The 27,959-nt window shown below is 39.0% G+C and overlaps 1 protein-coding gene across 2 annotated transcripts in view; it reads right to left on the bottom strand.

Annotated features, from left to right (window-relative positions):
* LOC128692873 (centrosomal protein of 131 kDa) overlaps positions 1-27,959 on the bottom strand; it is a 145,241-nt gene that overhangs the window by 54,147 nt on the left and 63,135 nt on the right. For both annotated transcript variants that reach the window (XM_070092152.1, XM_070092153.1), the window contains exons 5-9: positions 27,616-27,773; positions 17,137-17,327; positions 13,899-13,985; positions 5,151-5,267; positions 363-580 (exon numbers count right to left, since the gene is read on the bottom strand). In XM_070092152.1, the coding sequence (XP_069948253.1) occupies positions 363-580; positions 5,151-5,267; positions 13,899-13,985; positions 17,137-17,327; positions 27,616-27,773 (771 nt within the window). The remainder of the gene's footprint in view (positions 1-362; positions 581-5,150; positions 5,268-13,898; positions 13,986-17,136; positions 17,328-27,615; positions 27,774-27,959) is intronic.

The raw sequence follows: 27,959 nt of genomic DNA, 5'->3' as shown, positions 1-27,959 counted from the left end.
TGGGCCACAGTTTGCAGGCAGAGAATCAAGTCTTTATCACATCTTGGCCCCATTTTGTTTCAGATACCATATCCCTTGAAATTTTACTTTAAATCTTATTAATAACAACATTGAGAAAAATGTCCATAAAGAGGAGAGATTTGAACATGGGAAATCTAGCAGGCACATTTTCAATTAATTCCTATGTTTGGTTTTCAGCTCAGGGGTTGTATGTCAAACTTAAACAAATATACAAAATTATTCTTCAGACACTCTTTAGTAAAAACACTAAATAATCAAAATCATCTAACTTAAGAGTATAGTACAGCACACTTGTCAGGATGACTGTACAGCACCAAACTATGCCTGTAAACCTACAGTACCTCTGTTGTTCTCGCTCCCTTTCCCTCTTGCATGCCTCTTCTTTCTCCTGCTCAAACTTCTTCTTGAGCTCCTCCTCCTGGCTCCGCAGCTGACTCATGGACCTCTCCTCAATTTGCCTCGTGGCTTCCCAGTGCTCAGCCTTCAGTTGGCTCACCTCATCTCGATGCTTGGCACTCAGGTCTTTCATCTTTGTCTCCAGTCCACGGTATGTTGTTTCCTGCAACAAGAGGGGTTAAATATATATGTATGTATGAATGCATTGCAAGAGTGAGGAGCAGACGTTTTTGGGTATAGAAGGAAGGCTGTGGGTGGGAAGAAGAAAGCTTGATGGAACAATATAAAGAGGATGGTATGGAAGAAAAATTAGCATTCAAGAGATTTTTTATTTCCTTTTTTCTTTTTCTTCAACAAGTTGACCATCTTCCACTGAGGCAGGGTGACCCAAAAACAGAGAAAATCCCCAAAAAGAAAATACATTCATTATCATTCAACACTTTCACCTCACTCATACAAGAGATTTCTGCAATGAAAAAATGGTAGACAAGAGGCAGTCTCTCCAGACAAAAGGCATGAGGATGAAGAGAGGTTCAATGAGTGATGAAGAAGTGGAAAAGGAGAGCTTGTGAGAAAATGGATGAGATTATTATCAGCAAATTTTGATGAGAATAAGCAACTATTTTGGAGAGATATTAATAATGTGAGAAAGCTTGGAAAACAAAGGGACCTAGCAGTTAAAACTGAGACGGAAGATGCCAGATGAGGAGGATAGAGAGGGTATTTGATGAGTTAAGAACATAAGAAAGGAGGAACACTGCACAAACCAGTCACGATACTGTGCCTTTTCTTGTTATATATGGAGGAACACTGCAGTAGGCCTGATGGCCCATACTGAGCACATCCTCCACAAATCCATCTCACGAACAGAATATTTGCCCAACCCATTTTCAAAGCTATTCAAGCAATAAGATTCGATAAATCTATTCACTCAAATGCAAGTCCTACTCAAATCCAGCCCCTATCACTCGTGTATTTCTTTTTTTTTTAACACGTCGGCGGTCTCCCACCAAGGCAGGGTGACCCAAAAAGTAAGATAAACCCAAAAGGAAAGAAAAAAACTTTCATCATCATTCAACATTTTCACCATCAGTCATACATAATCACTGTCTTTGCAAAGGAGCCAGATATGACAGTTCAGATGTCCCTCCAAACTGCCAATATCCCAGACCCCTCCTTTAAAGTGCAGGCATTGTACTTCCCATTTCCAGGACTCAAGTCCAGCTAACTGGTTTCCCTGAATCCCTTCACAAAATATTACCCTGCTCACACTCCAACAGCTCGTCAGGTTGCAAAAACCATTCATCTCCATTCACTCCTAACACACCCATGCATGCTTCCTAGAAGTCCAAGCCCCTCACCCACAAAACCTCCTTTACTCCCTCCCTGCAACCTTTCCTAGCCAACCCCTACCCTGCTTTCCTTCCCCTACAGATTTATATGCCCCCCATGTCATTCTACTTTGATCCATTCTCTCTAAATGACCAAACCACCTCAACAACCCCGCTTTACGGCGTTTCACTTTACGGCGTTCCGCTAATACGGACATTTCAAATTATGACCAAAACTCACTATACGGCTCCCCCCACCTGACTTTCTAATACGGTCACCGTGCCCCACCCTGTTTGTTTACATTCTCCATGAGCTCAGTAAGCACTAAGTCTCTCCATTTTGTCTGGAAACTCCAAAATTTCAAATGTTTTTAAAAGTTATTTCATATTTTATATATACTCTGATAATTATACTTATGTATACCTGTACCTAAATAAACTTACATACATCGAGTCATTTAAATGTCGTATATTACGTTAATATACACATTTTCATTAATCCATCCATGATATTTTTTTCAAAATTATATAATAAACAAGATGCATAACATATAAATAAGATAAATACACCCCACAGTAGAATAAATAAACAAATGTGAGATGTGAGCAGACGACTTGCACAAGTGGTGATAATAACAATACTGAGTCTCATTAAATGTCGTATATTACGGTAATATACACATTTTCATTAATCCATCCATGATATTTTTTTCAAAATTATATAATAAACACGATGCATAACATATAAATAAGATAAATACACCCCACAGTAGAATAAATAAACAAATGTGAGATGTGAGCAGACGACTTGCACAAGTGGTGATAATAACAATACTGAGTCTCATTAAATGTTGTATATTACGGTAATATACACATTTTCATTAATCCAGCCATGATATTTTTTTCAAAATTATATAATAAACACGATGCATAACATATAAATAAGATAAATACACCCCACAGTAGAATAAATAAACATAAATGTGAGCTGTGGAAGCAGACGACTTCCACAAGTGACGCCATAATAACAATAGTCACAGAGTCTCATTAAATGTCGTATATTACGGTAATATACACATTTTCATTAATCCAGCCATGATATTTTTTTCAAAATTATATAATAAACACGATGCATAACATATAAATAAGATAAATACACCCCACAGTAGAATAAATAAACATAAATGTGAGCTGTGGTAGCAGACGACTTCCACAAGTGGTGATAATAACAATAGTCACGGAGTCTCATTAAATGTCGTATATTACGGTAATATACACATTTTCATTAATCCAGCCATGATATTTTTTTCAAAATTATATAATAAACACGATACATAACATAAAAAGATGATAAATACACCCCACAATAGAATAAATAAACATAAATATAAGATGTGGGAGCCTGGTTTGTTTACATAACTCTGCTTCTGTTACCTCATGTACTCATTCTTTCTCTCTCTCATTTATTCGTTTTATCTCATTTACTTACTCCTGACCCTACATTAAGACTACAAATATTTTAAGGTAAGTAATGAGTGAACTGTATATACATTTTATCGCTCTGGGATGCTTAAATATCATAGAACAGTATGTGTGGGTGGGGTGGCCTGGTAAGATAGCCTGGCTATTACAATACATACCACACTTGATTTCTTACAATAAATACTACTTGTCTCACCCTAGATTAAGACTATAAATATTTTAAGGTAAGTAATGAGTGCACTATGTGTGTATTGTACCTTTTTATTGTTTTTTGATGCCTGGTTCTATTGCTAACTTAATATATGTTAGTGTAAACTTGTTATCTAGTGTTTGTATGCATTTATAAGTGGAAAAAAAGGGTGTTCCACTTTACGGCGATTTCCGCTTTACGGCGGTAGCCTGGAGCCTAACCCGCCGTATAAGTGGGGCCTTCCTGTACTTTTATTAACTCCACACCACCTAATTTCCACACTCCGAATTCTCTGCATAATATTTACACAACACATTGCCCTTAGACAGGACATCTCCACCGCCTCCTCGCTGCAGTATTTACAACTCAAGCTTCACACCCATATAAGAGTGTTGGTACCACTATACTTTCATACATTCCCTTCTTTGCCTCCATAGATAACGTTTTTAGTCTCCACATATACCTCAATGCACCACTCACCTTTTTTTCTTCGTCAATTCTATGGTTAACCTAATCCTTCATAAATCCATCTGTTGACACGTCAACTCCCAAATATCTGAAAACATTCATCTCTTTCTTCCAAACTCCTTTTCTCCAATTTGATATCCAATTTTTCTTTATCTAAATCATTTGATACCCTCATCACCTTACTCTTTTCTATGCTCACTTTCAACCTTCTACCTTTACACACACTCCCAAACTCATCCACTAACCTTGGTTCAAAACTCCCCACGCACTCTCTCAACATTTCCCAAAAATCTCTCTCTCTCTCTCCTCTACACTTCTCTTCTCCAGGTGCATATACGCTTACTATAACCCACTTTTCACATCCAACCTTTATTTTACTCCACATAAACCTTGAATTAATATATTTATACTCCCTCTTTCCCTGCCATAGCTTATCCTTCGACATTATTGCTACTACTCCTTAAGCTCTAATACTATTCGAAACCCCTGACCTAATCCCATTTACTTCTCCCCACTAAAACTCTCCTGCCCCCTTCAGCTTTGTTTCACTTAAAGCCAGGACATCCAGCTTCTCATTCATAACATCCACAATCATCTCTTTCTTATCATTCAAACAACATCCATGCAAATTCAAACATCCCACTTTGACAATTTTCTTCTTTTTCTTTTTAGTAGGCTATACAGGAAAAGGGGTTACTAGCCCATTGTTCCCGGCATTTTAGTTGACTTTTACAACACGCATGGCTTACGGAGGAAAGATTCTTATTCCACTTCCCCATGGATATAAAAGGAAAAGTAATAAGAACAAGAACTATTAAGATAAAATCAAAGAAAACTCAGATGAGTGTGTATAAATAAACGTGTACACGTATGTGTAGTGTGACCCAAGTGTAAGTAGAAGTAGCAAGACGTACGTTCAATCTTGCTTGTTTATAAGACAGACAAAAGACACCAGCAATCCTACCATCAGGTAAAACAATTACAGGCTCTCATTTTACACTCACTTGGCAGGACAGTAGTATCTTCCTGAGTGGTTGCTGTCTACCAACCTACTACTCTTTATAAATAAAAATAATCTGGGATTTGGATTTTATTATTCTTCAGTGCCTCTTCTTTCAAGAAATTCACAAGCCATAAATGAAACAATGATGAAGAAATACTGCACTATAGTTTATATTCAAGAGTGATAGTATAAATACCCAACTTTTGGGTCATGAAATATTGAGTGAACTACTGGTTAACAAACTTTATCGGCTACAAACCTTGATAACTTTGGTTTTCTGCTGAGTCCACTTCTCTCGCTTCTCTTGTTCAGATGCAACAATTCTTTCTTTTAGATTTTTCATTTCTTTAGAGTGTTTTTCTTCTAAGAGCTTAATCTGAAATGATAAGGGAATAAAAATTTTGGCTTTCCTAATATATATTTTTATAGCATGTGCTGCTGTTATAATAAAAATTATCAAAGACTACTACTACTAGTACTGCACTATCATGTACATACTATGATTACAGTACAGTATAATATTTTTTTACAAAATTTAATAAAGTTACAGTAAAACATTCTATAACATGAATAAAATTTATATTCCATGGAAAAGGCTTCACCTGGTTGGACTAGGGAAGAGAAGTCTCTGATCCAGGTTTTTAAACCCTGTCATGTTATTACGCTATAAATGATCCTTACAACATTTTTTTTAGCACATCGGCAGTTTCTCACCGAGGCAGGGTGACCCAAAAAGAATGAAAAAACTTTCATCATCAATCAACACTTTCACCATCACTCATACATAATCATTGTCTTTGCAGAGGCACTCAGATACAATAGCTTAGACTTCACTCCAAATTGCCAATATCCCAAATCCCTCCTTTAAAGTGCAGGCATTGTACTTCCCATTTCCAGGAGTCAAGTCTGGCTAAATGGCTTCCCTGAATCTCTTCACAAAATATTACCCTGCTCACACTCCAATAGCTCATCAGGTCCCAAAAACTAGTTGTCTCCATTCACTCCTATCTAACATGCTCATGCTTTGAATACATCATGGAGCTAAAAGTGGAGAGGGTAACAGGAGTAGAAAGGGAAAAACTAAACTATAAAAGGGGGACTACACAGGAATGAGGACCTTCCTGCAGGAGGTTCAGTGGGAACAGGAGTTGGTAGGAAAATCAGTAAACAAAATTATGGACTTTGTAACAACAAAAATGCAAGGAGGCAGAGGAAAGGTTTGTTCCCAAGGGTAACAGAAATAATGGGAAGGACAGAACGAGCCCTTGGTTTACCCGAAGGTGCAGGGAGGCAAAAACTAAGTGCTCTAGAGAATGGAAAAAGTACAGAAAGCAAAGGACTCAGGAGAATAAAAAGATTAGTCTATGAGCCAGAAACGAGTATGCACAGATAAGGAGGGAGGCGCAGCGGCAGTATGAAAATGACACAGCATTGAAAGTCAAGTCTGACCCGAAACTACTCTACAGCCACATCAGGAGGAAGACAACAGTCAAGGACCAGCTAATCACGCTGAGGAAAGGTGGGGAGCTCACAAGAAATGACAAGGAGGTATGTGAGGAGCTCAACATGAGATTTCAGGAAGTATTTACAGTGGAGGCTGAAGGGACAACAGAAAGACAAAACAGTGGGGTACAGCAACAAGGGATATACCAACAAGTGTTGGATGAATTACATACAACTGAGGAGGAGGCGGAGAAGCACCTAAGTGACCTTAATACCTCAAAGGCGGTGGGACCGGACAACATCTCTCCGTGGGTCCTTAGAGAGGGAGCAGGGACACTACGTGTGCCACTAACCAAAACCTTTAACACTTCCCTTGAAACTGGGCAACTACCTGAAGTATGGAAGAAGGCAAATGTAGTCCCCATCTTTAAGAAGGGAGACAGAAATGAAGCACTAAATTATAGACCAGTGCCACTGACATGTATAGTACGCAAAGTCTTGGAAAAGATTATCAGGAGGAGAGTGGTGGAGCACCTGGAGTGGAACAAGATTATAAACAACAGCCAGCACGAATTCACAGAAGGCAAATCCTGTATCACAAACCTACTAGAGTTTTATGACAAGCTAACTGAGGTAAGAAATGAGAGGGAGGGTTGGGTTGATTGCATTTTCTTAGACTGCAGGAAGGCCTTCGACACAGTTCCTCACAAGAGGTTAGTACAGAAGCTAGAGGAACAGGCACGTATAACAGGAAGGGCATTGCAATGGATCAGAGAATACCTAACAGGGAGGCAACAGCAAGTCATGGTCCATGATGAGGTATCACAGTGGGTGCAGTGACGAGCGGGGTCCCACAGGGGTCAGTCCTGGGACCAGTGCTATTCTTGGTATATGTGAACGACAATGACGGAAGGGATAGACTCAGAAGTGTCCCTGTTTGCAGATGACGTGAAGTTAATGAGGAGAATTAAATCAGACGCAGACCAGACAGGTCTACAGAGAGACCTGGACAGGCTGGATGTGTGGTCCAGAAACTGGCTCCTAGAATTTAACCCCGCCAAATGCAAAGTCATGAAGATCGGAGGAGGGCAAAGAAGAAAGCAGACAGAGTATAGGCTAGGAGGCCAAAGGCTGCAAACCTCACTCAAGGAGAAAGACCTAGGAGTGAGTATAATACTGAGTACATCACCAGAAGCACACATTAACCAGATAACTGCTGTGGCACATGGGTGCTTGGCAAACCTGAGAATAGTGTTCCAGTACCTCAGTAAGGAATCTTTCAAGACTTTATACACTGTACGTCAGGCCCATACTGGAGTACGCAGCACCAGTTTGTAACCCACACCTGGTAAAACACGTCAAGAAATTAGAGAAGGTGCAAAGGTTTGCAACAAGGCTAGTTCCAGAGCTAAGGGAAATGTCCTATGAAGAAAGGTTAAAAGAAATCGGTCTGACAACACTGGAGGATAGGAGGGTCAGGGGAGACATGATAATGATATACAAAATACTGCATGGAATAGACAAGGTGGACAGAGACAGGATGTTCCAGAGATGGGACACAGAAACAAGGGGTCACAATTGGAAGCTGAAGACTCAGATGAGTCAAAGGGATGTTAAGAAGTATTTCTTCAGTCAGAGTAGTTAGGAAGTGGAATAGTCTGGCAAGCGATGTAGTGTAAGTAAGTAAGTAAGTTTATTCAGGTATACACAAATACAGTTACATAGAATTATCATACATAGCAGCATATGTGTAGAGAACCTAGGATAACCCAAAAAAGTCAGACAGAGTGACTTATTTCCATTGGGGTCCTTTTACCTTATTATTATAACATAAAGGTTATAATATTTTCTTATTATTCTACAATGAAGATAACATCTTATTATCATACTAAAAAGACTATCTGCTACACCAAGGTCATTAAGACTATCTACAATACGAGGGTCATTACTAGGAATAAGGTAAAATTTACACGTATCTTAGCTAAAAAATAGAAAATCATTCCCCTCCCTTTCTGTAGCTACATTCATCAGACACCTTTTGGCACTCTTCTTGAACTGGTTCACGCTATGACTGGCTTTGACATGTGCGGGCAGTCTGTTCCATTCCTTTATTGCTGTACAATAAAAGGTGTTTGAAGCCTGGCCACTGACTGTGGGTACTACAAAGTTGTGCTCTCCCCCTAGTACTATGATTGCTTTGGTTCCCAACCTTGACAAAATTGACAGCAAGATATTCTGGACATTGTTTGTGAGCAATTTTATAAACATGATTTAGCTTCAGTTGTTTTACTCTGTCTTCAACATTCAGCATATCCAACTGCTGTAATTCATCCTGGCCTACATGTTCTCTTGGTCCCAGCCCCAGGATGAATCTTACGATTTTGTTCTGGGTGATTTGCAGTCTATCTTTCAGTTTTTTTGTCAAGGCAGAGTACCAAGAAGAGCAAGCGTAATCCATATGGCATTGTATAAGGGCTAGACATAGGGTCCTGCGAGCCTCAGTAGGTAGACACTGTGCTTGTCTATACAGGAACTTCAGTCTGGCATTCGCTTTCTTTACTACACTGTTCCCTATCAATTCTCCTGACATGCATGGGTCAAAGGGGATTCCCAAATATTTTACTGATGAAACCAAAGTGATGGGCTCCCCATTACATTGAACATTAAAATTATTTACCCTTCTCAATTTATGTTTCATGCCAAAGAGAATGGCTTCAGTTTTCCCTAGGTGTAATGATAGTTTGTTGTCTACTAACCATTTGCTGCAGGACTCCAGTTCCAGTGTTAAAACATTAGCAATATCTTGTGGGTCTTTACCTGACACTAACAGAGCACTGTCATCTGCATACAGTAGGAGTTTGCACTTGACACTGATAGGCATATCATTGACATAACATAAGAATAATAAGGGACCCAGAATACTACCTTGGGGAACTCCACATGTTATCAGCAGGGGTTCTGATTCTGTTTTGTTGATTTTGACTATTTGTCTCCTGTTGCTAAGGTAGGACTTAAACCAGTCTACAGAACCTATACCGATAGCTTGAAGTTTATTACATAATATATTGTGGTTGACAGTATCGAAGGCCTTTTGCAGGTCTAAGGTTACCATGCCTATGAGGTTCCCCTTTGACATTTCAGTTCTCAGGTAATCCATCAGATTAATAAGGGAGGTGTCGGTTGAGTAGGATCTTCTAAAGCCCGATTGATAGCTATGGAGAATGTTGTTGTCATTAAGGTACTTAACTACTTGAGAATACACCGCCCTCTCTAGAATTTTAGATATTATACTGAGTATACTAACAGGCCTATAGTTGCTTACATCAGACCTACTATTTTTCTTGAAGATAGGAGTAACTTTGGCCTCCTTGAACCCCTCCGGTACGGTATTAGTGGTGATTGATAGATTTATTATGTGAGCAATAGGGATTGACAGTTCAGAAGCACCATCTTTTAGGAACTTAGACGGGATGTTATCAGGGCCTGTGCTCTTAGTTGGGTTTAACCTGCTTAGTTCTTTTTGAATGAAGTCATGAGATACACTTACTAGTTGACAACTGTTTGGGGTTACCCCTTTATTGGTATAGTATGTTCGAAACTTATCAGAGTCTGTGTTAAAGGTATTTGATGCAGCTGGTAGTTTACTTACTAGTGTTGATGCAACAGATGTGTAGTATGAATTAAAGCAATTTGCCACCTTAGATGTTTCGTGGCATACCTCATTATCGATAGTGAGTACTATGTTAGACCTATCTACTGGCTTATGGCTATACCCCAACTGTTTTCGTTGTTGCCAGAGCTTTCTGGGGTTATGCTTATACTCTTCAATTTTTGAGCAGTAGTGCTTTGCCTTTGCTCCTTTTATAAGTCTCTGTACTCTGTTCCTCACTCTTTGGAATTCATTTAGTGCTGCAATATCCTGTCTGTTTGCTTTAAATCTTTTTAGCAGCTGGTCTCTGAATTTCATATTATCTAATATCTCAGTATTCATCCAGGGTTCAGTTCTTCATTTAATCCTAACCTCTTTAACTGGTGCAATATTATCAAGGATGGTAGTGAACATTGTTTTGAATTTTTCCCAGGCATCGTTTACGTCTGTGCAACTTGTTATCTCTGTCCAGTCACAATTGTGTAGCCTATTTACCAGTGTTTCTTTACTGTAGTTTCTAGTTGACCTTATTTTTATTGTCCTGTGTAGGCCTATCCTATCCCTAGTTATTTTCCTGGTGCAGTAAATGATGAAATGATCACTAAGACCTGTGGTAATGACGCCTGACTGACTAATGTTCTCAGAGCGGTTACAAAGCATGTGGTCAATTAGGGTGGCTGAGAACTGTGTGATCCGGGTTGGAGTATTAATTAGTTGAGTGTAACTATTTAATCCTAGAATTTGCTTATACCTTTTGCATAGCCCGTTATTTTGCTGCTGAAAACAGATATTGAAGTCGCCCAGTATTATTGTCTCACAATTGTTTTCAACTCTGGACAAGACTCTGGAAAAGTCTTCTAAGAACTGGTCCTGGGTAGGAGGGCGGTAACTAGTTCCTACTAAGATGGGTTTGGTCTTAGGAAGCAGCACTTCAAACCATAGAATCTCCAGTTTATTGTTATTTAAATCAGGTCTTGGGTTGTAAGCTAAGTCATTTCTAATGTAGGCACATACTCCACCACCCTTTCTGTTCCTATCTAAGCGTTTTATATTGTAACCATCTATTTTGACCTCGTCGTCAGTCACCGTATCATCCAACCAAGATTCAGAGATGGTTATAACTGCCGCCCTAATTTTGTTAGCTAGAATCCTAATCTCTGCCAATTTAGGAAGAAGTGATCTTGCATTGACATGAATAAAGTGAAGGCCTGTTTTCATAAAACAATCATAATCATCAATATATGGCAATGGGTCATTTGTATTAATATTTGGTAAATCAATGTCATCACTGCTAAAGGGTAACTGTGGAGGCAGGAACTATACATAGTTTTAAGACGAGGTATGATAAAGCTCATGGAGCAGGGGAAGAGAGGACCTAGTAGTGGTTGGTGAAGAGGCGGGGCCAGGAGCTGAGTCTCAACCCCTCCAACCACAATTAGGTGAGTACACACAAACAAACACACACAGGTTCTGTATTTCTGCTCTACCAGCTTGCTGGAAGTCCAAGCCTCTCGCCCATAAAACCTCCCTTACCCCCTCCCTCCAACCTATTCAAGGATGACCCCTACCCCGCCTTCCTTCCCCTACAGATTTATATGCTCTCCAAGTCATTCTACTTTGATCCATTCTCTCCAAATGACCAAATCACCTCAACAACCCCTCTTCAGCCCTCTGACTAATACTTTTAGTACTCCACACCTCCTCCTAATTTCCACACTCCAAATTCTCTGCATAATATTTACACCACACATTGCCCTTAAACAGAACATCTCCACTGCCTCCAGCATCTTTCTGGCAGTTCCACACCCTGTTTACTAGTAGCTTTTAGTGGAAAAAACATGTCCTGGTTTCATTGTCTGCTTATGCTGGTTAGGAAATATTACCCCATGATGCACTTACCTGGAGAAAGTTCCGGAGGTCAACGCCCCCGCGACCCGGTCTGTGACCAGGCCTCATGGTGGATCAGAGCCTGATCAACAAGGCTGTTACTGCTGGCTGCACGCAATCCAATGTATGAGCCACAGCCCGGCTGGTCAGGTACCGACTTTAGGTGCTTGTCCAGTGCCTGTTTGACTGGACCTGCAGGGCCTAAGACTTTTTTTCAAAGACAAAAGAGGTTGTAGGAGACCCAAACAGTCGAGCTAAGGTAAAAAAAATACTGGCAGGTGGTTTATTTAACCCTTTCAGGGTTTCGGCCGTACTAGTACGGCTTACGCGCCAGGGTTTTTAATGTACTAGTACACCTAAATTCTAGCGCCCTCAAATCTAGAGAGAGAAAGCTGGTAGGCCTACATATGAAAGAATGTGTCTATGTGGTCAGTGTGCGCAGTATAAAAAAAATCCTGCAGCACAGAGTGCGTAATGAGAAAAAAAAAAATTTGACCGTGTTTTTGGTTTAACCCTTAAACTGTCCAAACGTAGATCTACGTTTTTTCAACATTTGAAAGTATGTAAAAAAAGTAGATCTTCTTTTCTTTTTTTACATTTGAAAAAGTGTAAAAAAACTTTGATCTACTTTTTTTTTTTTTGTTATATTTGAAAATATGTAAAAAAAAACATAGATCTACTTTTGGAGCACTACGCATGTAAACGTAGATCTGCTTGGACAGTTTAAGGGTTAAAACAGCGACTTTGCATTGTATTTTCGTATGGTATTTATGGTTGTATTCTAGTTTTCCTGGTCTTATTTTATAGAATGGAAGACATATTACAGAAATTGAGATGATTTTGATTGGTTTCACAATGAAAAGTACCTTGAAATTGAGCTCAAAGTGGCAGAAATGTTCGATTTTTGCCAAAGTTCAAAAGTAAACAAATCATGCCACGCATCCAATACACGTCAACTGGTGAATCTAATATTCTTTCACAAGTGCGCTGGTATTATTTATACCATTTCTACACTAATACAGTAGTCTGCATAACAGTAAATCTTCTATTTTTTGTGAGAATAAAAATTCAAAGTGGAAAGCAAAAGAAATGTAAGAGGGTCCTGTGGATGTGACTAATGAACAGAGGAAACGTTATTTTAGTGCCAGTAATGTCCTTCTTGTTTATTCTGGACCCTATTTGGAAATTGGCATCTTTTGAAATTTGTGTGAAATTGGCAAAATTGCTAAATTCTGACCACTTTATTGGATAGTTGAAATCGGTAAATGGGTGGTTTCTTGTACTCATTCGATAGAAAAGATGGAGTTTTAGCAAAATAGCTATGATTTTTGTCGACTAGTACACTGGAATTGGCCGAAAATAGGGCTCAAAGTGGGCAAAATCGCCGATTCGTAAACATCGTCGAGACCGCTAACTTCGCGAGAGCATAATTCCGTAAGTTTTCCATCAAATTTCATACTTTTGGTGTCATTATGATCAGGAAAAGATTCTCTATCTTTTCATAAGAAAAAATAATTTTTTTTTCCTGAAATTTTGGCGACCCTGAGAACAAGTCTCTGAGAGGGCCTGGCAACCCTCAAAGAGTTAAAGGTATGAAAAATTGTACATACTAGTACATCAAACACACAGTAATCACCTGCATACAAATACTTTGGACACAGTTAAAAGGTTAATTTGAACAGTGTTGCTGTTAAGAGGGAAGAATATTGATTTAACAATCATTGATTTAACAAATCATCCTAGCAAACCACACATCAATCAATTGAGGACTCTTACAACCCTTAATAATTTTTCACTGTCATTGTCTAAATGCCAGTCATATCAATGTCAGGCCCCAGCACCACAAAGAAAACAGAAGGCAGAAAGGGATCAAGCAAGTAAGAAAGTGGTAAGGCACTAAACTAGTGACCCAGAAGTATTCAGGCAAAGTTGTTATTCTTAGTGATTCATTACAACCCATACAAAGAGATTATATGAATAACTAAAACAATAAACAAAACATTTTGTCATTACAGAAGTATTATTTACCTTATCTGCATGCTTCTTATCTATCAATCTCTGGCTCCGATGCATCTGTTCACACTGCTCCGTCAGCAGCTTTTTATCATCCATTAACTGAAACATATAATGCAAATGTTTTAACATAGTAAAATGCTGTATTTAATATACTGTATAAGAAAAAACAATAAATTACTGATATAACCAATAATGCCAAGTGATCATCACAAATTTCACATTTTTCAGAACTTTTACTTACATCAGAATGATGTTAAAAATAGTAAAGTGCACTAAAGTACTCTACTGAATACCTAATATAGTACTCTACACACATTTATATGGCAATGAACATTGAAAATAAAGGAGTTAAGGAACAATTTTACCAGTGGATTTTGCCTATGATTTTAAAAGGTTAGGTAAGAGTTGTAAAGACACAGGACAAGTATTTCCTAAAATTGGACAGCTTACTGACACACATTTGCCACCTCAGATCATGCCAAAACTTGCAGCACTATATTTTTTAAAGAAAATAACTGGAGCTGCTAGCCATACCCAGCAGTCAGTGTTAGTGGCTGAAATGGTTATTTTCCTTCTTATTGGAAGAGAAATTATGCAAGTTGTGTAGCCTCTAGTAATGAAGAGTTACCATTACACCAGTGTTATTGTGATTCAGTAGCACATACACATTTCTTCTCTCGTGTAAGCTTTTATATTAGAGAAGATAACAAGGTATAAGTATTGCATATAGATCAAACTCTCTGGTTTCCTTTCCAATGTATTAAGAGTCAGACAAGGATAAATCACTTAAAGTGGGCCACTACATTGCTCTTGCCACCTCTCACCAATTAGCAAACTATCACCGAATTTCAAAATCACGGTATCAAAATGCTAACCTACATAATGCAAGTGTTAAATTTTTTTTTTTTTCAACACGTCGGCTGTCTCCCAAAAAGAAAGAAAAATCCCCCCAAAATAAAGAAAATACTTTCATCATCATTCAACTCTTTCACATCACTCATACATAATCAATGTCTTTGCAGAGGCACTTGTATACAACAGTTAAGAAGTCCCTCTAAGCTGTCAATATCCCAAACCCCTCCTTTAAGGTGCAGGCACTGTACTTTCCATTTCCAGGGCTTGAGTCCGGCTAACCAGTTTCCTTGAATCACTTCACAAAATATTACCCTGCTCACACTCCAACAGCTCGTCAGGTCCCAAAAACCAATCGTCTCCATTCACTCCTCTCTAACACGTTCACGCATGCTTGCTGGAAGTCCAAGCCCTTCGCCCACAAACCCTTCTTTACCCCCTCCGTCCAACCTTTTCGAGGACAACCCCTACCCCGCCTTCCTTCCCCTACAGATTTATATGCTCTCCAAGTCATTATACTTTGATCCATTCTCTCTAAATGACCAAACCACCTCAACAACTCTTCAGCCCTCCTAATTTCCACACTCCGAATTCTCTGCAGAATATTTACACCACACATTGCCCTTAGACAACACCACACATTGCCCTTAGACAGGACATCTCCTCTGCCTCCTAGCTGCAGCATTTACAACCCAAGCTTCACCACCACATAAGAGTGTTGGTACCACTCTACTTTTGTACATTCCCTTCTTTGTCTCCATGGATAATGTTTTTTGTCTCCACAGATACCTCAATGCACCACTCACCTTTTTTCCTTCATCAATTCTATGGTTAATCTCATCCTTCATAAACCCATCCACTGACAAGTCAACTCCCAAATATCTGAAAACATTCACTTCTTCCATATTCCCTCTCTCCAATGTGATATCCAATTTTTCTTTATTTAAATCATTTGATACCCTCATCACCTTACTCTTATCTATGTTCACATTCGACTTTCTACCTTTACACACCCTCCCAAACTCATTCACTAACCTCTGCAACTTATCATCAGCAAAAAGTAACCGTGTCATGGATCGTTATTTGATAAATGCTACTTAAATTGTACTGTATGAAAGTTATTTGATAAATATTACTTAAGTTGAACTGTATTAATAAGAAAATTTAGAGTCAAATACCATTCTTCCGAAAACTTTTATTTCTATCTAAGGCTTTTAAACTCAAGTTTACCTGTAACATTCTAAGGTTTTTGAATCTACCCTGAAGCATTAAAAGGCATATGCCAAGGCACAAATCTGAGAAGATACTAACAAGGTTTAAAAACTTGAAATCACCAGATTCCCAGCACTAACTGATGAATGCATCTTCCAGTCAGCTTTACACTTTCAGTGTTAATTTATTTTTGCTTAAGAGAAGGTTTGTGTATTTCACTATGATTTTTCCCAATCTGCATACAGCTTTTTCTACTAGTTTCATCCTATTAAGGAATAAATTAATCAATATGTAAAATATGTAAAATTAAAAAAACACTTGATAGAGTTCTTAACTAGTGATACATAAATTTAGATACAACTCACTTGCAAATGTTTAAGAATATCTAAAATTTTTATCCAAAGTACAGTAGTATATTACCAGCAAATCTGGGAAAACATGCAAACTTTTACTACTGTAAAGAACTCATAACCACTGTAATCTGTCTAAATATCATAATTTGGTTAGCAAATAAATATTGGGTACTGCAAATAACCCATAACCACATACAGGTGTCCCGTAGCTAGATCGCTAGCGCACTCAGCTCACACACTGAAGTCCTGGGCTCGAATCTCCTCCGGTACAGCTGGAAAACATTAGGGATGTGTTTCCACAAGACACCTGCTGTCCCTATCCCTGTTCACCCATCAGTTTAAAATGGGTACCTGGGTGTTAGTCAACTGGTGTGGGTAGCATCCTGGGACAAAACTGACTTAATTTGCCCAAAATGCTCAGCATAACAAGCGGCTTTCTATATGTAGTAGTATGTCATTGATGTCAGCTAGGCCTGTATACCATGTACATGTACTTGTAGTAAATAAATATATTATTATTCTTACAGCATAAGCTGTGCACTGTAATGTTCATAAGACTGAGTTCATTGTGTGAATAACTCATTACTCTTATTTCTAAGTCAATAAATTTGTAAATACAGTAAATCTAAAAATACTGTAGTTCATTATTAATGTCACTTGATAACAAAATTTTGGGGCACAATCACTGGACCCATTATATGCCTCTGTAATCTTTTGACTACTGCCCATTGGGAGATATGGAATGCACATATAAGCTATCAAACAAGACACTTGCCAAATGATCCCAATAAATCAAGTAGCATTAATTCAGTACAGAAAAACGTCATTCCCACCTTACGAATCAGTTCAATATTTTTTTGTATCCTAGCATCAGACTCCTCCTGTTTCTTGCGCAATTTGTCCTCACATTTGGTGTGCAAGTCAGGAGACTTCTTGGGGTCCTCCTTCCTGCCCTCCTGGATGCATATCTGCTCCAGGAGTCGCTCGGCTTCCACCAGCTGGTACAACAAGTCTTCACGAGTGTCTGAAAACAGTAAATAATTTAGCACGTACAATTGCATGTCAATTTCCACTGGATAAATGGTTTGTCAAAGATTTTAAGGCAGTTTTTACAATCACCAAGTTATGAATGACAATTTTCACAGATATTATACAGTGGACCCCTGGATATCGTAGGCGTCAAATTTCGTAATATTCGGTAATCGTAATGTTTTTTTGTCAAAATATTGGCTCAGTGATCATCATTTACCTTGGTAATAGTCGTTCATTCCAAATGCATACGAGCGGCCCTGACGCAGCCACAGTCAGTGTGCCATTGTTTATCAACAAGTGAGCACGATCCCACGCATGCATACAATACATTTTGTAATATTCCATTCATTTTAGCGCTTGCAACTGCTAAATAAGCCACCATGGGCCCAAAGAAAGCTAGTGCCAGCCCTTTGGTAAAGAGGGTGACAAGCCTGATAGAATTCAAGAAAAAGATTGTAGAAAAATACGAAAGTGGTGGTGGTAGTGGTTGTGATGGTGGTAGAGGGTGGTAGTGGTTGTGATGGTGGATGAGGGTGGTAGTGGTTGTGATGGTGGTATAGATAGTGGTAGTGGTAATGATGGTGGTATAGATGGTGGTAGAGGGTGGTAGTGGTTGTGATGGTGGTATAGATAGTGGTAGAGGGTGGTAGTGGTTATGATGGTGGTATAGATAGTGGTAGAGGGTGGTAGTGGTAGTGATGGTGGTATAGATGGTGGTAGAGGGTGGTAGTGGTAGAGATGATGGAAGATGGTGGTAATGGTTGTGATGGTGGTAGAAGGTGGTAGTGATGGTAGTAGAGAGTGGCAGTGGTTGTGATGGTGGTAGAGGGTGGTAGTGATGGTGGTAGTAATGGAGATTTGTGCAGTGTGGAGTAGGATGGGAAGATTTGTGGAGGAACATCACCCTAACAAAGCTGTTGCAAGCTGTGTCGGCAACATGTACAATGACAATGTCATGTCCTATTTTAGGGAAATTTTAAAGAGATGCCAGAAACAGGGCTCTCTGGGCAGATATTTAGTGCCAAAGGTGTGCAGTGACTCTCAAGCTGGTCCTAGTGGCATTAAAAATCAAAGGAAGGAAGTAACCCCAGAAAAGGACTTGGTACCTGAAGTCTTTATGGAAGGGGATTCCTCTTCCAAACAATAGTAACTCCTCCATCCTCTCTCCTCCTCCTGTCTTCCATACACTAAGAAGAATCTTCATAAAGGTAAGTGTCATGTTATTATTGTTATATTCTTTATGTCTCATTGTTTTTCTGTGTAGGTAAATGTATATTTCATGTAAAAAAATTGTCTGGAACGGATTAATTGGATTTACATTATTTCTTATGGGGAAAATGAATTCAGATATCGTCACATTCGGCTTTAGTCACACTCTCTGGCAAAGATTAATTACGATAACCAGGGGTCCACTGTACATACATTATATTCTTGAGCGTGCGTATATCACAACATATGGCCAAGAGACCTGATAACTCGAGTTGTTTGTGGTATATCATTCTAAAACTATATATATTTATCTAGTGGTCATATAATAAGCTATCTAACAAAAAAGTAAAGCTAACAATTCTTTAGTGAAATCAGTTCACTGGATTACAGAGTAACAAGATCTGGTCTGCATTTTTCCACTTTTCCATGATCTCGTGTTTCTAATGATTATCAATTGGTGGAATGATGAAGTAAAGGGTGTGATAAAAGAGAAAAGGGTAGCTTATGAGAGGTTTTTACAAAGCAGAAGTGTTATAAGAAGAGTAGAGTATATGGAGAGTAAAAGAAAGGTGAAGAGAGTGGTGAGAGAGTGCAAAAGGAGAGCAGATGATAGAGTGGGAGAGGTACTGTCAAGAAATTTTAATGAAAATAAGAAAAAGTTTTGGAGTGAGTTAAACAAGTTAAGAAAGCCTAGGGAACGAATGGATTTGTCAGTTAAAAACAGAGTAGGGGAGTTAGTAGATGGGGAGATGGAGGTATTGGGTAGATGGCGAGAATATTTTGAGGAACTTTTAAATGTCGACGAAGGGAGGCAATAATTTCATGCACTGGCCAGGGAGGTATACCATATTTTAGGAGTGAAGAAGAGCAGGATGTGAGTGTGGGGGAGATGCATGAGGCATTACGTAAAATGAATGGGGTAAAGCAGCTGGAACTGGCGGGATCATGACAGAAATGTTAAAAGCAAGGGGGATATAGTGTTGGAGTGGTTGGTATTTTTGTTTAATAAATGTACCAAAGAGGGGAAGGTACCTAGGGATTGGTGGAGAGCATGTATAGTCCCATTATATAAAGGGAACGGCGACAAAAGAGATTGTAAAAATTAAAAAAGAATAAGTTTACTGAGTATACCAGGAAAAGTCAAGGGGCTAGTAACCCCTTCTCCTGTATATATTACTAAATTTCAAAGGAGAAACTTTCATTTTTCCTTTTGGGCCACCCTACCTTGGTGAGATACGGCTGGTGCATTGAAAGAAAAGAAGGCCAGGAAAAGTGTACGGTAGGATTATTATTGAAAGAATTAGAGGTAAGACAGAATATAGGATTGCAGATGAGCAAGGAAGTTTTAGAGTGGGTAGGGGATGTGTAGATCAAGTGTTTACATTGAATCATATATGTGAACAGTATTTAGATAAAGGCAGAGAAGTTTTCATTGCATTTATGGATTTAGAAAAGGCATATGATAGAGTGGATAGGGGAGCAATGTGGCAGATGTTGCAAGTATATGGAATAGGTGGTAAGTTACTAAATGCTGTAAAGAGTTTTAATGAGGATGGTGAGGCTCAGGTTAGGGTGTGTAGAAGAGAGACTACTTCCCGGTAAAAGTAGGTCTTAGACAGGGATGTGTACTGTCACCATAGTTGTTTAATATATTTATAGATGGAGTAGTAAGAGAAGTAAATGCTAGGGCATTCGGGAGAGGGGTGGGATTAACTTATGGGGAATCAAATACAAAATGGGAATTGACACAGTTACTTTTTGCTGATGATACTGTGCTTATGGGAGAGTCTAAAGAAAAATTGCAAAGGTTAGTGGACGAGTTTGGGAGTGTGTGTAAAGGTAGAAAGTTGAAAGTGAAAATAGAAAGAGTAAGGTGATGAGGGTATCAAATGATTTAGATAAAGAAAAATTGGATATCAAATTGGAGAGGAATATGGAAGAAGTAAATGTTTTCAGATATTTGGGAGTGGACGTATCAGCAGATGGATTTATGAAGGATGAGGTGAATCATAGAATTGATGAAGGAAAAAAGGCGAGTGGTGCACCGAGGTATGTGTGGAGACAAAAAATGTTATCTATGGAGGCAAAGAAGAGAATGCATGAAAGTATAGTAGTACCAACACTCTTATATGGGTGTGAAGCTTGGGTTGTAAATGCTGTAGTGAGGAGGCAGTTGGAGGCGGTGGAGATGTCCTGTCTAAGGGCAATGTGTAGTGTAAATATTATGCAGAAAATTCGGAGTGTGAAAATTAGGAGAAGATGTGGAGCTAATAAAAGTATTAGGCAAAGGGCTGAAGAGGGGTTGTTGAGGTGGTTTGGTCATTTAGAGAGAATGGATCAAAGTAAAATGACATGTAGAGCATATAAATCTATAGGGAAAGGAAGGCGGGGTAGGGGTCGTCCTTGAAAAGGGTGGAGGGAGGGGGTAAAGAAGGTTTTGTGGGAGAGGGGCTTGGACTTCCAGCAAGCATACATGAGCATGTTAGACAGGAGTGATTGGAGATGAATGGTATTTGGGACCTGACGAGCAGTTGGAGTGTGAGCAGGGTAATATTTAGTGAAGGGATTCAGGGAAACCGGTTATTTTCATATAGTCGGACTTGAGTCCTGGAAATGGGAAGTACAATGCCTGCACTTTAAAGGAGGGGTTTGGGATATTGGCAGTTTGGAGGGATATGTTGTGTATCTTTATACGTATATGCTTCTAAACTGTTGTGTTCTGAGCACCTCTGCAAAAACAGTGATAATGTGTGAATGTGGTGAAGTGTTGAATGATGATAAAAGTATTTTCTTTTTGGGGATTTTCTTTCTTTTTTGGGTCACCCTGCCTCAGTGGGAGCCAGCCGACTTGTTGAAAAAAAAAAATTCAGGGAAACCAGTTATTTTTATATAGCAGGGCTTGAGTCCTGGAAATGAGAAGTACAATGCCTGCACTTTAAAGGAGTTTGGGATATTGGCATTTTGGAGGGATATGTTGTGTATCTTTATATGTACAGTGGACCCCCGGTTAACGATTTTAATCCGTGCAAGAGGGCTCATCGTTATGCGAAATAATCGTTATGCGAATTAATTTTCCCCATAAGAAATAATGGAAATAAAATTAATCCGTGCAAGACGCCCAAAAGTATGAAAAAAAATTTTTTTTACCACATGAAATGTTAATTTTAATACACACAAACTGAAAAAGGCATGCACAATTACATGACACTTACTTTTATTGAAGATCTGGTGATGATTGATGGGATGGGAGGAGGGGAGAGCATTATCTTCTTACTGTTTAGAAGGGGAATCCCCTTCCATTAGGACTTGAGGTAGCAAGTCCTTTTCTGGGGTTACTTCCCTTCTTCTTTTAATGCCACTAGGACCAGCTTCAGAGTCACTGGACCTCTGTCGCACAACAAATCTGTCCATAGAGCTCTGTACCTCCCGTTTCTTCAAGACTTTCCTAAAATGGGCCATAACATTGTCATTGAAATAGTCACCAGCACGGCTTGCAACAGCTGTGTCAGGGTGATTTTCATCTATAAAGGTTTGCAGTTCAAACCACTCTGCACACATTTCCTTAATCTTTGAAGTAGGCACAATGGATTCCACAACTGGCATAGGCTTCTCAGGGTTAGCCCCAAACCCTTCAAAATCTTTCTTAATTTCCATACTAATTCTCACCCTTTTTACCACAGGGTTGGCACTAGAAGCTTTCTTGGGGCCCATGGTCACTTATTTTCCAGAAACACCACCGAAAACACTGTAATAATACGAAATATTCCGAGTGTATGCTTGGATGTTACCGCGGAGGCTGGCTGGTAAACAATGGGACGGCCGGCACATGTGAGGGCACATTGGACGCGTCTCGGACGAAAATCGGTATGCGGGTTTTTAATCGGTATGCGGGGCAAAAATTTTGCGATAAAAGTAATCGTTATGCGGAAAAATCGCTATGCGATGCCATCGTTATGCGGGGGTCCACTGTATATGCTTCTAAATTGTTGTATTCTGAGCACCTCTGCAAAAACAGTGATTATGTGTGAGTAAGATGAAAGTGTTGAATGATGATGAAAGTATTTTCTTATTGGGGATTTTCTTTCTTTTTGGGTCACCCTGCCTCAGTGGGAGACAGCCGACTTGTTAAAAAAAAAATATTTTTCTTAATACAACTACCAGGGTGACCACAAAAAGAAGAAATGCTTTCATAATTTTTTCTGCCTTTTTACATTTAGTAATTTATACAGGAAAAGAAGTTACTAGGCCCATCATTATTATTATTATTCTTTCAACAAACTGGCTGTATCTTACCTAAGCAGGACAACCCAAAAAGAAAAACAAAAGTTTTTCTTTACTTTAGTAATGTAGATAGGAGAAGGGGTTACTAGCCCCTTGCTCCTGGCATTTTAGTTGCCTCTTACGACACACGGCTTACGGAGGAAGATTTCTGTTCCACTTTCCCATGGAGATAAGAGGAAATAATCAACAAGAACTAGTAAGAAAATAGAAGAAAACCCAGAGGGATGTGTATATATATGCTTGTACATGCATGTGCAGTGTGACTTAAATTTAAGTAGAAGTAACAAGACATACTTGAAATCTTGCATGTTTATGACAGAAAAAAGACACCAGCAATCCTACCATCATGTAAAACAATTACAGGCAGGATGGTAGTACCTCCCTGGGTGACTGCTATCTACCAACCTACAATTATTATTATTATTGTAATATCCATAAACTTCTACCTTGAATACTTCAGAATAAGTGATGGTGAACAAGAATCTATCTTTGGGTCACCCTACCTTCGAAGGAAACAACCTATCTTCTTTCTTCTTTCAACAAATCGGCCGTTTCCCACCGAGGCAGGGTGGCCCAAAGAGAAAAACAAAAGTTTCTCTTCTTAAATTTAGTAGTTTATACAGGAGAAGAGGTTACGAGCCCCTTGCTCCCGGCATTTTAGTCACCTCTTACAACACACATGGCTTACGGAGGAAGAATTCTGTTCCACATCCCCATGGAGATAAGAGGAAATAAACAAGAACAAGAACTGGAAAGAAAATAGAAGAAAACCCAGAGGGGTGTGTATATATAAGCTTGTACATGTATGGTAGTAGGTTGGTAGACAACAACCACCCAGGGAGGTACTACCGTCCTGCCAAGTGAGTGTAAAACGAAAGCCTGTAATTGTTTTACATGATGATAGGATTGCTGGTGTCTTTTGTCTGTCTCATAAATATGCAAGATTACAGGTATGTCTTGCTACTTCTACTTACACTTAGGTCACACTACACATACATGTACACGTTTATTTATACACACTCATCTGAGTTTTCTTTGATTTTATCTTAGTAGTTCTTGGTCTTATTACTTTTCCTTCTATATCCATGGGAAAGTGGAATAAGAATCTTTCCTCCGTAAGCCATGCGTGTTGTAAAAGTCAACTAAAATGCCGGAAACAATGGGCTAGTAACCCCTTTTCCTGTAAAGATTACTAAAAAGAATAAGAAGAAAATTGTCAAAGTGGGAAGTCTGAATGTGCGTGGATGTTGTGAATGAGAAGAAGCTGGATGTCCTGGCTTTAAGTGAAACAAAGCTGAAAGGAGTGGGAGAGTTTCAGTGGAGAGGAATAAATGGGATTAGGTCAGGGGTTTCAAATAGAGTTAGAGCTAAAGAAGGAGTAGCAATAATGTTGAAGGATAAGATATGGCAGGAAAAGAGGGAATATAAATGTATTAAATCAAGGATTATGTGGAGTAAAATAAAGGTTGGATGTGAAAAGTGGGTTATAGTAAGTGTATATGCACCTGGAGAAGAGAGAAGTGTAGAGGAGAGAGAGAGATTTTGGGAAATGTTGAGTGAATGCGTGGGGAGTTTTGAACCAAGTGTGAGAGTACTTGTGGTTGGGGATTTCAATGCTAAAGTGGGTAAAAATGTTGTGTAGGGAGTAGTAGGTAAATTTGGGGTGCCAGGGGTAAATGTAAATGGGGAGCCTTTAATTGAGCTATGTGTAGAAACAGATTTGGTAATAAGTAATACATATTTTATGAAAAAGAGGATAAATAAATATACAAGGTATGATGTAGCACATAATGAAAGTAGTTTGTTAGATTATGTATTGGTGGATAAAAGGTTGATGGGTAGGCTCCAGGATGTGCATGTTTATAGAGGGGCAACTGATATATCGGACCATTATTTAGTTGTAGATGGGACAAGAGGAAGGTGGCAACAACAAGTAGGAGTGAAGTGAAAGTGTATAAACTATGGAAGGAGGAAGTTCGGGTGAGAAGTAAGCGACTATTGGCAGAAAGGTGGGCTAGTGCAAAGATGAGTAGTGGGGGGGTTGAATAGAGTTGGACGAGTTTTAAAAATGCAGTATTAGAATGTAGGGCAGAAGTTTGTGGTTATAGGAGGGTGGGGGCAGGAGGAAAGAGGAGTGATTGGTGGAATGATGAAGTAAAGGGTGTGATAACAGAGAAAAAGTTAGCTTATGAGAGGTTTTTACAAAGCAGAAGTGTTATAAGAAGAGCAGAGTATATGGAGAGTAAAAGAAAGGTGAAGAGAGTGGTGAGAGATTGCAAAAGGAGAGCAGATGATAGAGTGGGAGAGGCACTGTCAAGAAATTTTAATGAAAATAAGAAAAAAATTTGGACTGAGTTAAACAGTTAAGAAAGCCTAGGGAACGTATGGATTTGTCAGTTAAAAACAAGACTAGGGGAGTTAGTAGATGGGGAGAGGGAGGTATTAGGTAGATGGCGAGAATATTTTGAGGAACTTTTAAATGTTGAGAAAGGGAGGAGGTAATATCATGCACTGGCCAGGGAGGTATACCATCTTTTAGGAGTGAAGAAGAACAGAATGTAAGTGTGGGGGAGGTACGTGAGGCATTATGTACAATGAAAGGGGGTAAAGCAGCTGGAGCTGATGGGATCAAGACAGAAATGTTAAACGCAAGGGGGATATAGTGTTGGAGTGGTTGTTTAATAAATATATGAAAGAGGGGAAGGTACCTAGGGATTGGCAGAGAGCATGTATAGTCCCTTTATATAAAGAGAAAGGGGACAAAAGAGATTGTAAAAATTATAGAGGAATAAGTTTACCGAGTATACCAGGAAAAGTGTACGGTAGGGTCATAATTGAAAGAATTAGAGGTAAGACAGAATGTAGGATTGCGGATGAGCAAGGAGGTTTCAGAGTGGGTAGAGGATGTGTAGATCAAGTGTTTACATTGAAGCATATATGTGAACAGTATTTAGATAAAGGTAGGGAAGTTTTTAATGCATTTATGGATTTAGAAAAGGCATATGATAGAGTGGATAGAGGAGCAATGTGGCAGATGTTGCAAGTATGTGGAATAGGTGGTAAGTTACTAAATGCTGTAAAGAGTTTTTATGAGGATAGTGAGGCTCAGGTTAGGGTGTGTAGAAGAGAGGGAGACTACTTCCCAGTAAAAGTAGGTCTTAGACAGGGATGTGTAATGTCACCATGGTTGTTTAATATATTTATAGATGGTGTTGTAGGAGAAGTTAATGCTAGGGTGTTCGGGAGAGGGGTGGGATTAAATTATGGGGAATCAAATACAAAATGGGAATTGACACAGTTACTTTTTGCTGATGATACTGTGCTTATGGGAGATTCTAAAGAAAAATTGCAAAGGTTAGTGGATGAGTTTGGGAATGTGTGTAAAGGTAGAAAGTTGAAAGTGAACATAGAAAAGAGTAAGGTGATGAGGGTATCAAATGATTTAGATAAAGAAAAATTGGATATCAAATTGGGGAGGAGGAGTATGGAAGAAGTGAATGTTTTCAGATACTTGGGAGTTGACGTGTCGGCGAATGGATTTATGAAGGATGAGGTTAATCATAGAATTGATGAAGGAAAAAAAGTGAGTGGCACGTTGAGGTATATGTGGAGTCAAAAAACGTTATCTATGGAGGCAAAGAAGGGAATGTATGAAAGTATATTGGTACCAATGCTCTTATATGGGTATGAAGCTTGGGTTGTGAATGCAGCAGCGAGGAGGTGGTTGGAGGCAGTGGAGATGTCCTGTCTAAGGGCAATGTGTGGTGTAAATATTGTGCAGAAAATTCAGAGTGTGGAAATTAGGAGAAGGTGTGGAGTTAATAAAAGTATTAGTCAGAGGGCTGAAGAGGGGTTGTTGGGGTGGTTTGGTCATTTAGAGAGAATGGATCAAAGTAGAATGACATGGAGAGCATTTAAATCTGTAGGGGAAGGGAGGCGGGGTAGCGGTCGTCCTCGAAAAGGTTGGAAGGAAGGGGTAAGGGAGGTTTTGTGGGCGAGGGGCTTGGACTTCCAGCAGGCATGCATGAGCGTGTTCGATAGGAGTGAATGGAGACGAATGGTATTTGGGACCTGACGATCTGTTGAAGTGTGAGCAGGGTAATATTTAGTGAACTGATTCAGGGAAACTAGTTATTTTTATATAGCAGGACTTGAGTTCTGGAAATGGGAAGTACAATGCCTGCACTCTAAAGGAGGGGTTTCGGGATATTAGCAGTTTGGAGGGATATGTTGTGTATCTTTATACGTATATGCTTCTAAACTGTTGTGTTCTGAGCACCTCTGCAAAAACAGTGATTATGTGCGAGTGAGGTGAAAGTGTTGAATGATGATGAAAGTATTTTCTTTTTGGGGATTTTCTTTCTTTTTGGGTCACCCTGCCTCGATGGGAGATGGCCGGCTTGTTAAAAAAAAAAAAAAAAACATGTATGTGCAGTGTGACCTAAGTGTAAGTAGAAGTAGCAAGACGTACTTGAAATCTTGCATGTTTACGAGACAGAAAAAAGACACCAGCAATCCTACCATCATGTAAAACAATTACAGGCAGGATGGTAGTACCTCCCTGGGTGACTGCTATCTACTAACCTACAATTATTATTATTGTAATAACCATAAACTTCTAACTTGAATACTTCAGAATAAGTGATGGTGAACAAGAATCTATCTTTGGGTCACTCTACCTTCGAAGGAAACAACCTATATGTTGTATAAAAAAAGTAAGAATAACTGAATATGAAGACTCGTTGGGATACAGCCAGTTTGTTGAAAGAAGAACTGAACATGAAGCTTACCATCAGCATTTCCTTGCCTCCAGCGCTCAGCCAGGTCTTGAGTGAAGAGGAAGACCTTCTCCACCAGCACTTGCAGAACTGGCAGTGTTGCCTCACATTCACTTAAAGGAGAGGAAACACTTGATTTGTTTTGATCATGTTGTCTGCTACCATCAGTCCTATGAAAACCAAAATGTTCAAAACCTGTTAGTTAAAATAATTTATTTCAACCATTTATTTATAACAGGCTAATAACTAATAAACTAATCAGAACTGTCACACTGCCAATTAAAGAGGATTGGAGATATGTGCAAGAATGAAAAAAATATTCACATAATTAATATTTATACAATAATTTGGTTTTA

Source organism: Cherax quadricarinatus, chromosome 38 (genome assembly GCF_038502225.1).
Source record: "Cherax quadricarinatus isolate ZL_2023a chromosome 38, ASM3850222v1, whole genome shotgun sequence".
In the NCBI taxonomy this organism is placed as follows: domain Eukaryota; kingdom Metazoa; phylum Arthropoda; class Malacostraca; order Decapoda; family Parastacidae; genus Cherax; species Cherax quadricarinatus.
The sequence above is the reverse complement of the archived record's forward strand: the minus strand, read 5'-3'. Positions and strand labels throughout refer to the sequence as shown.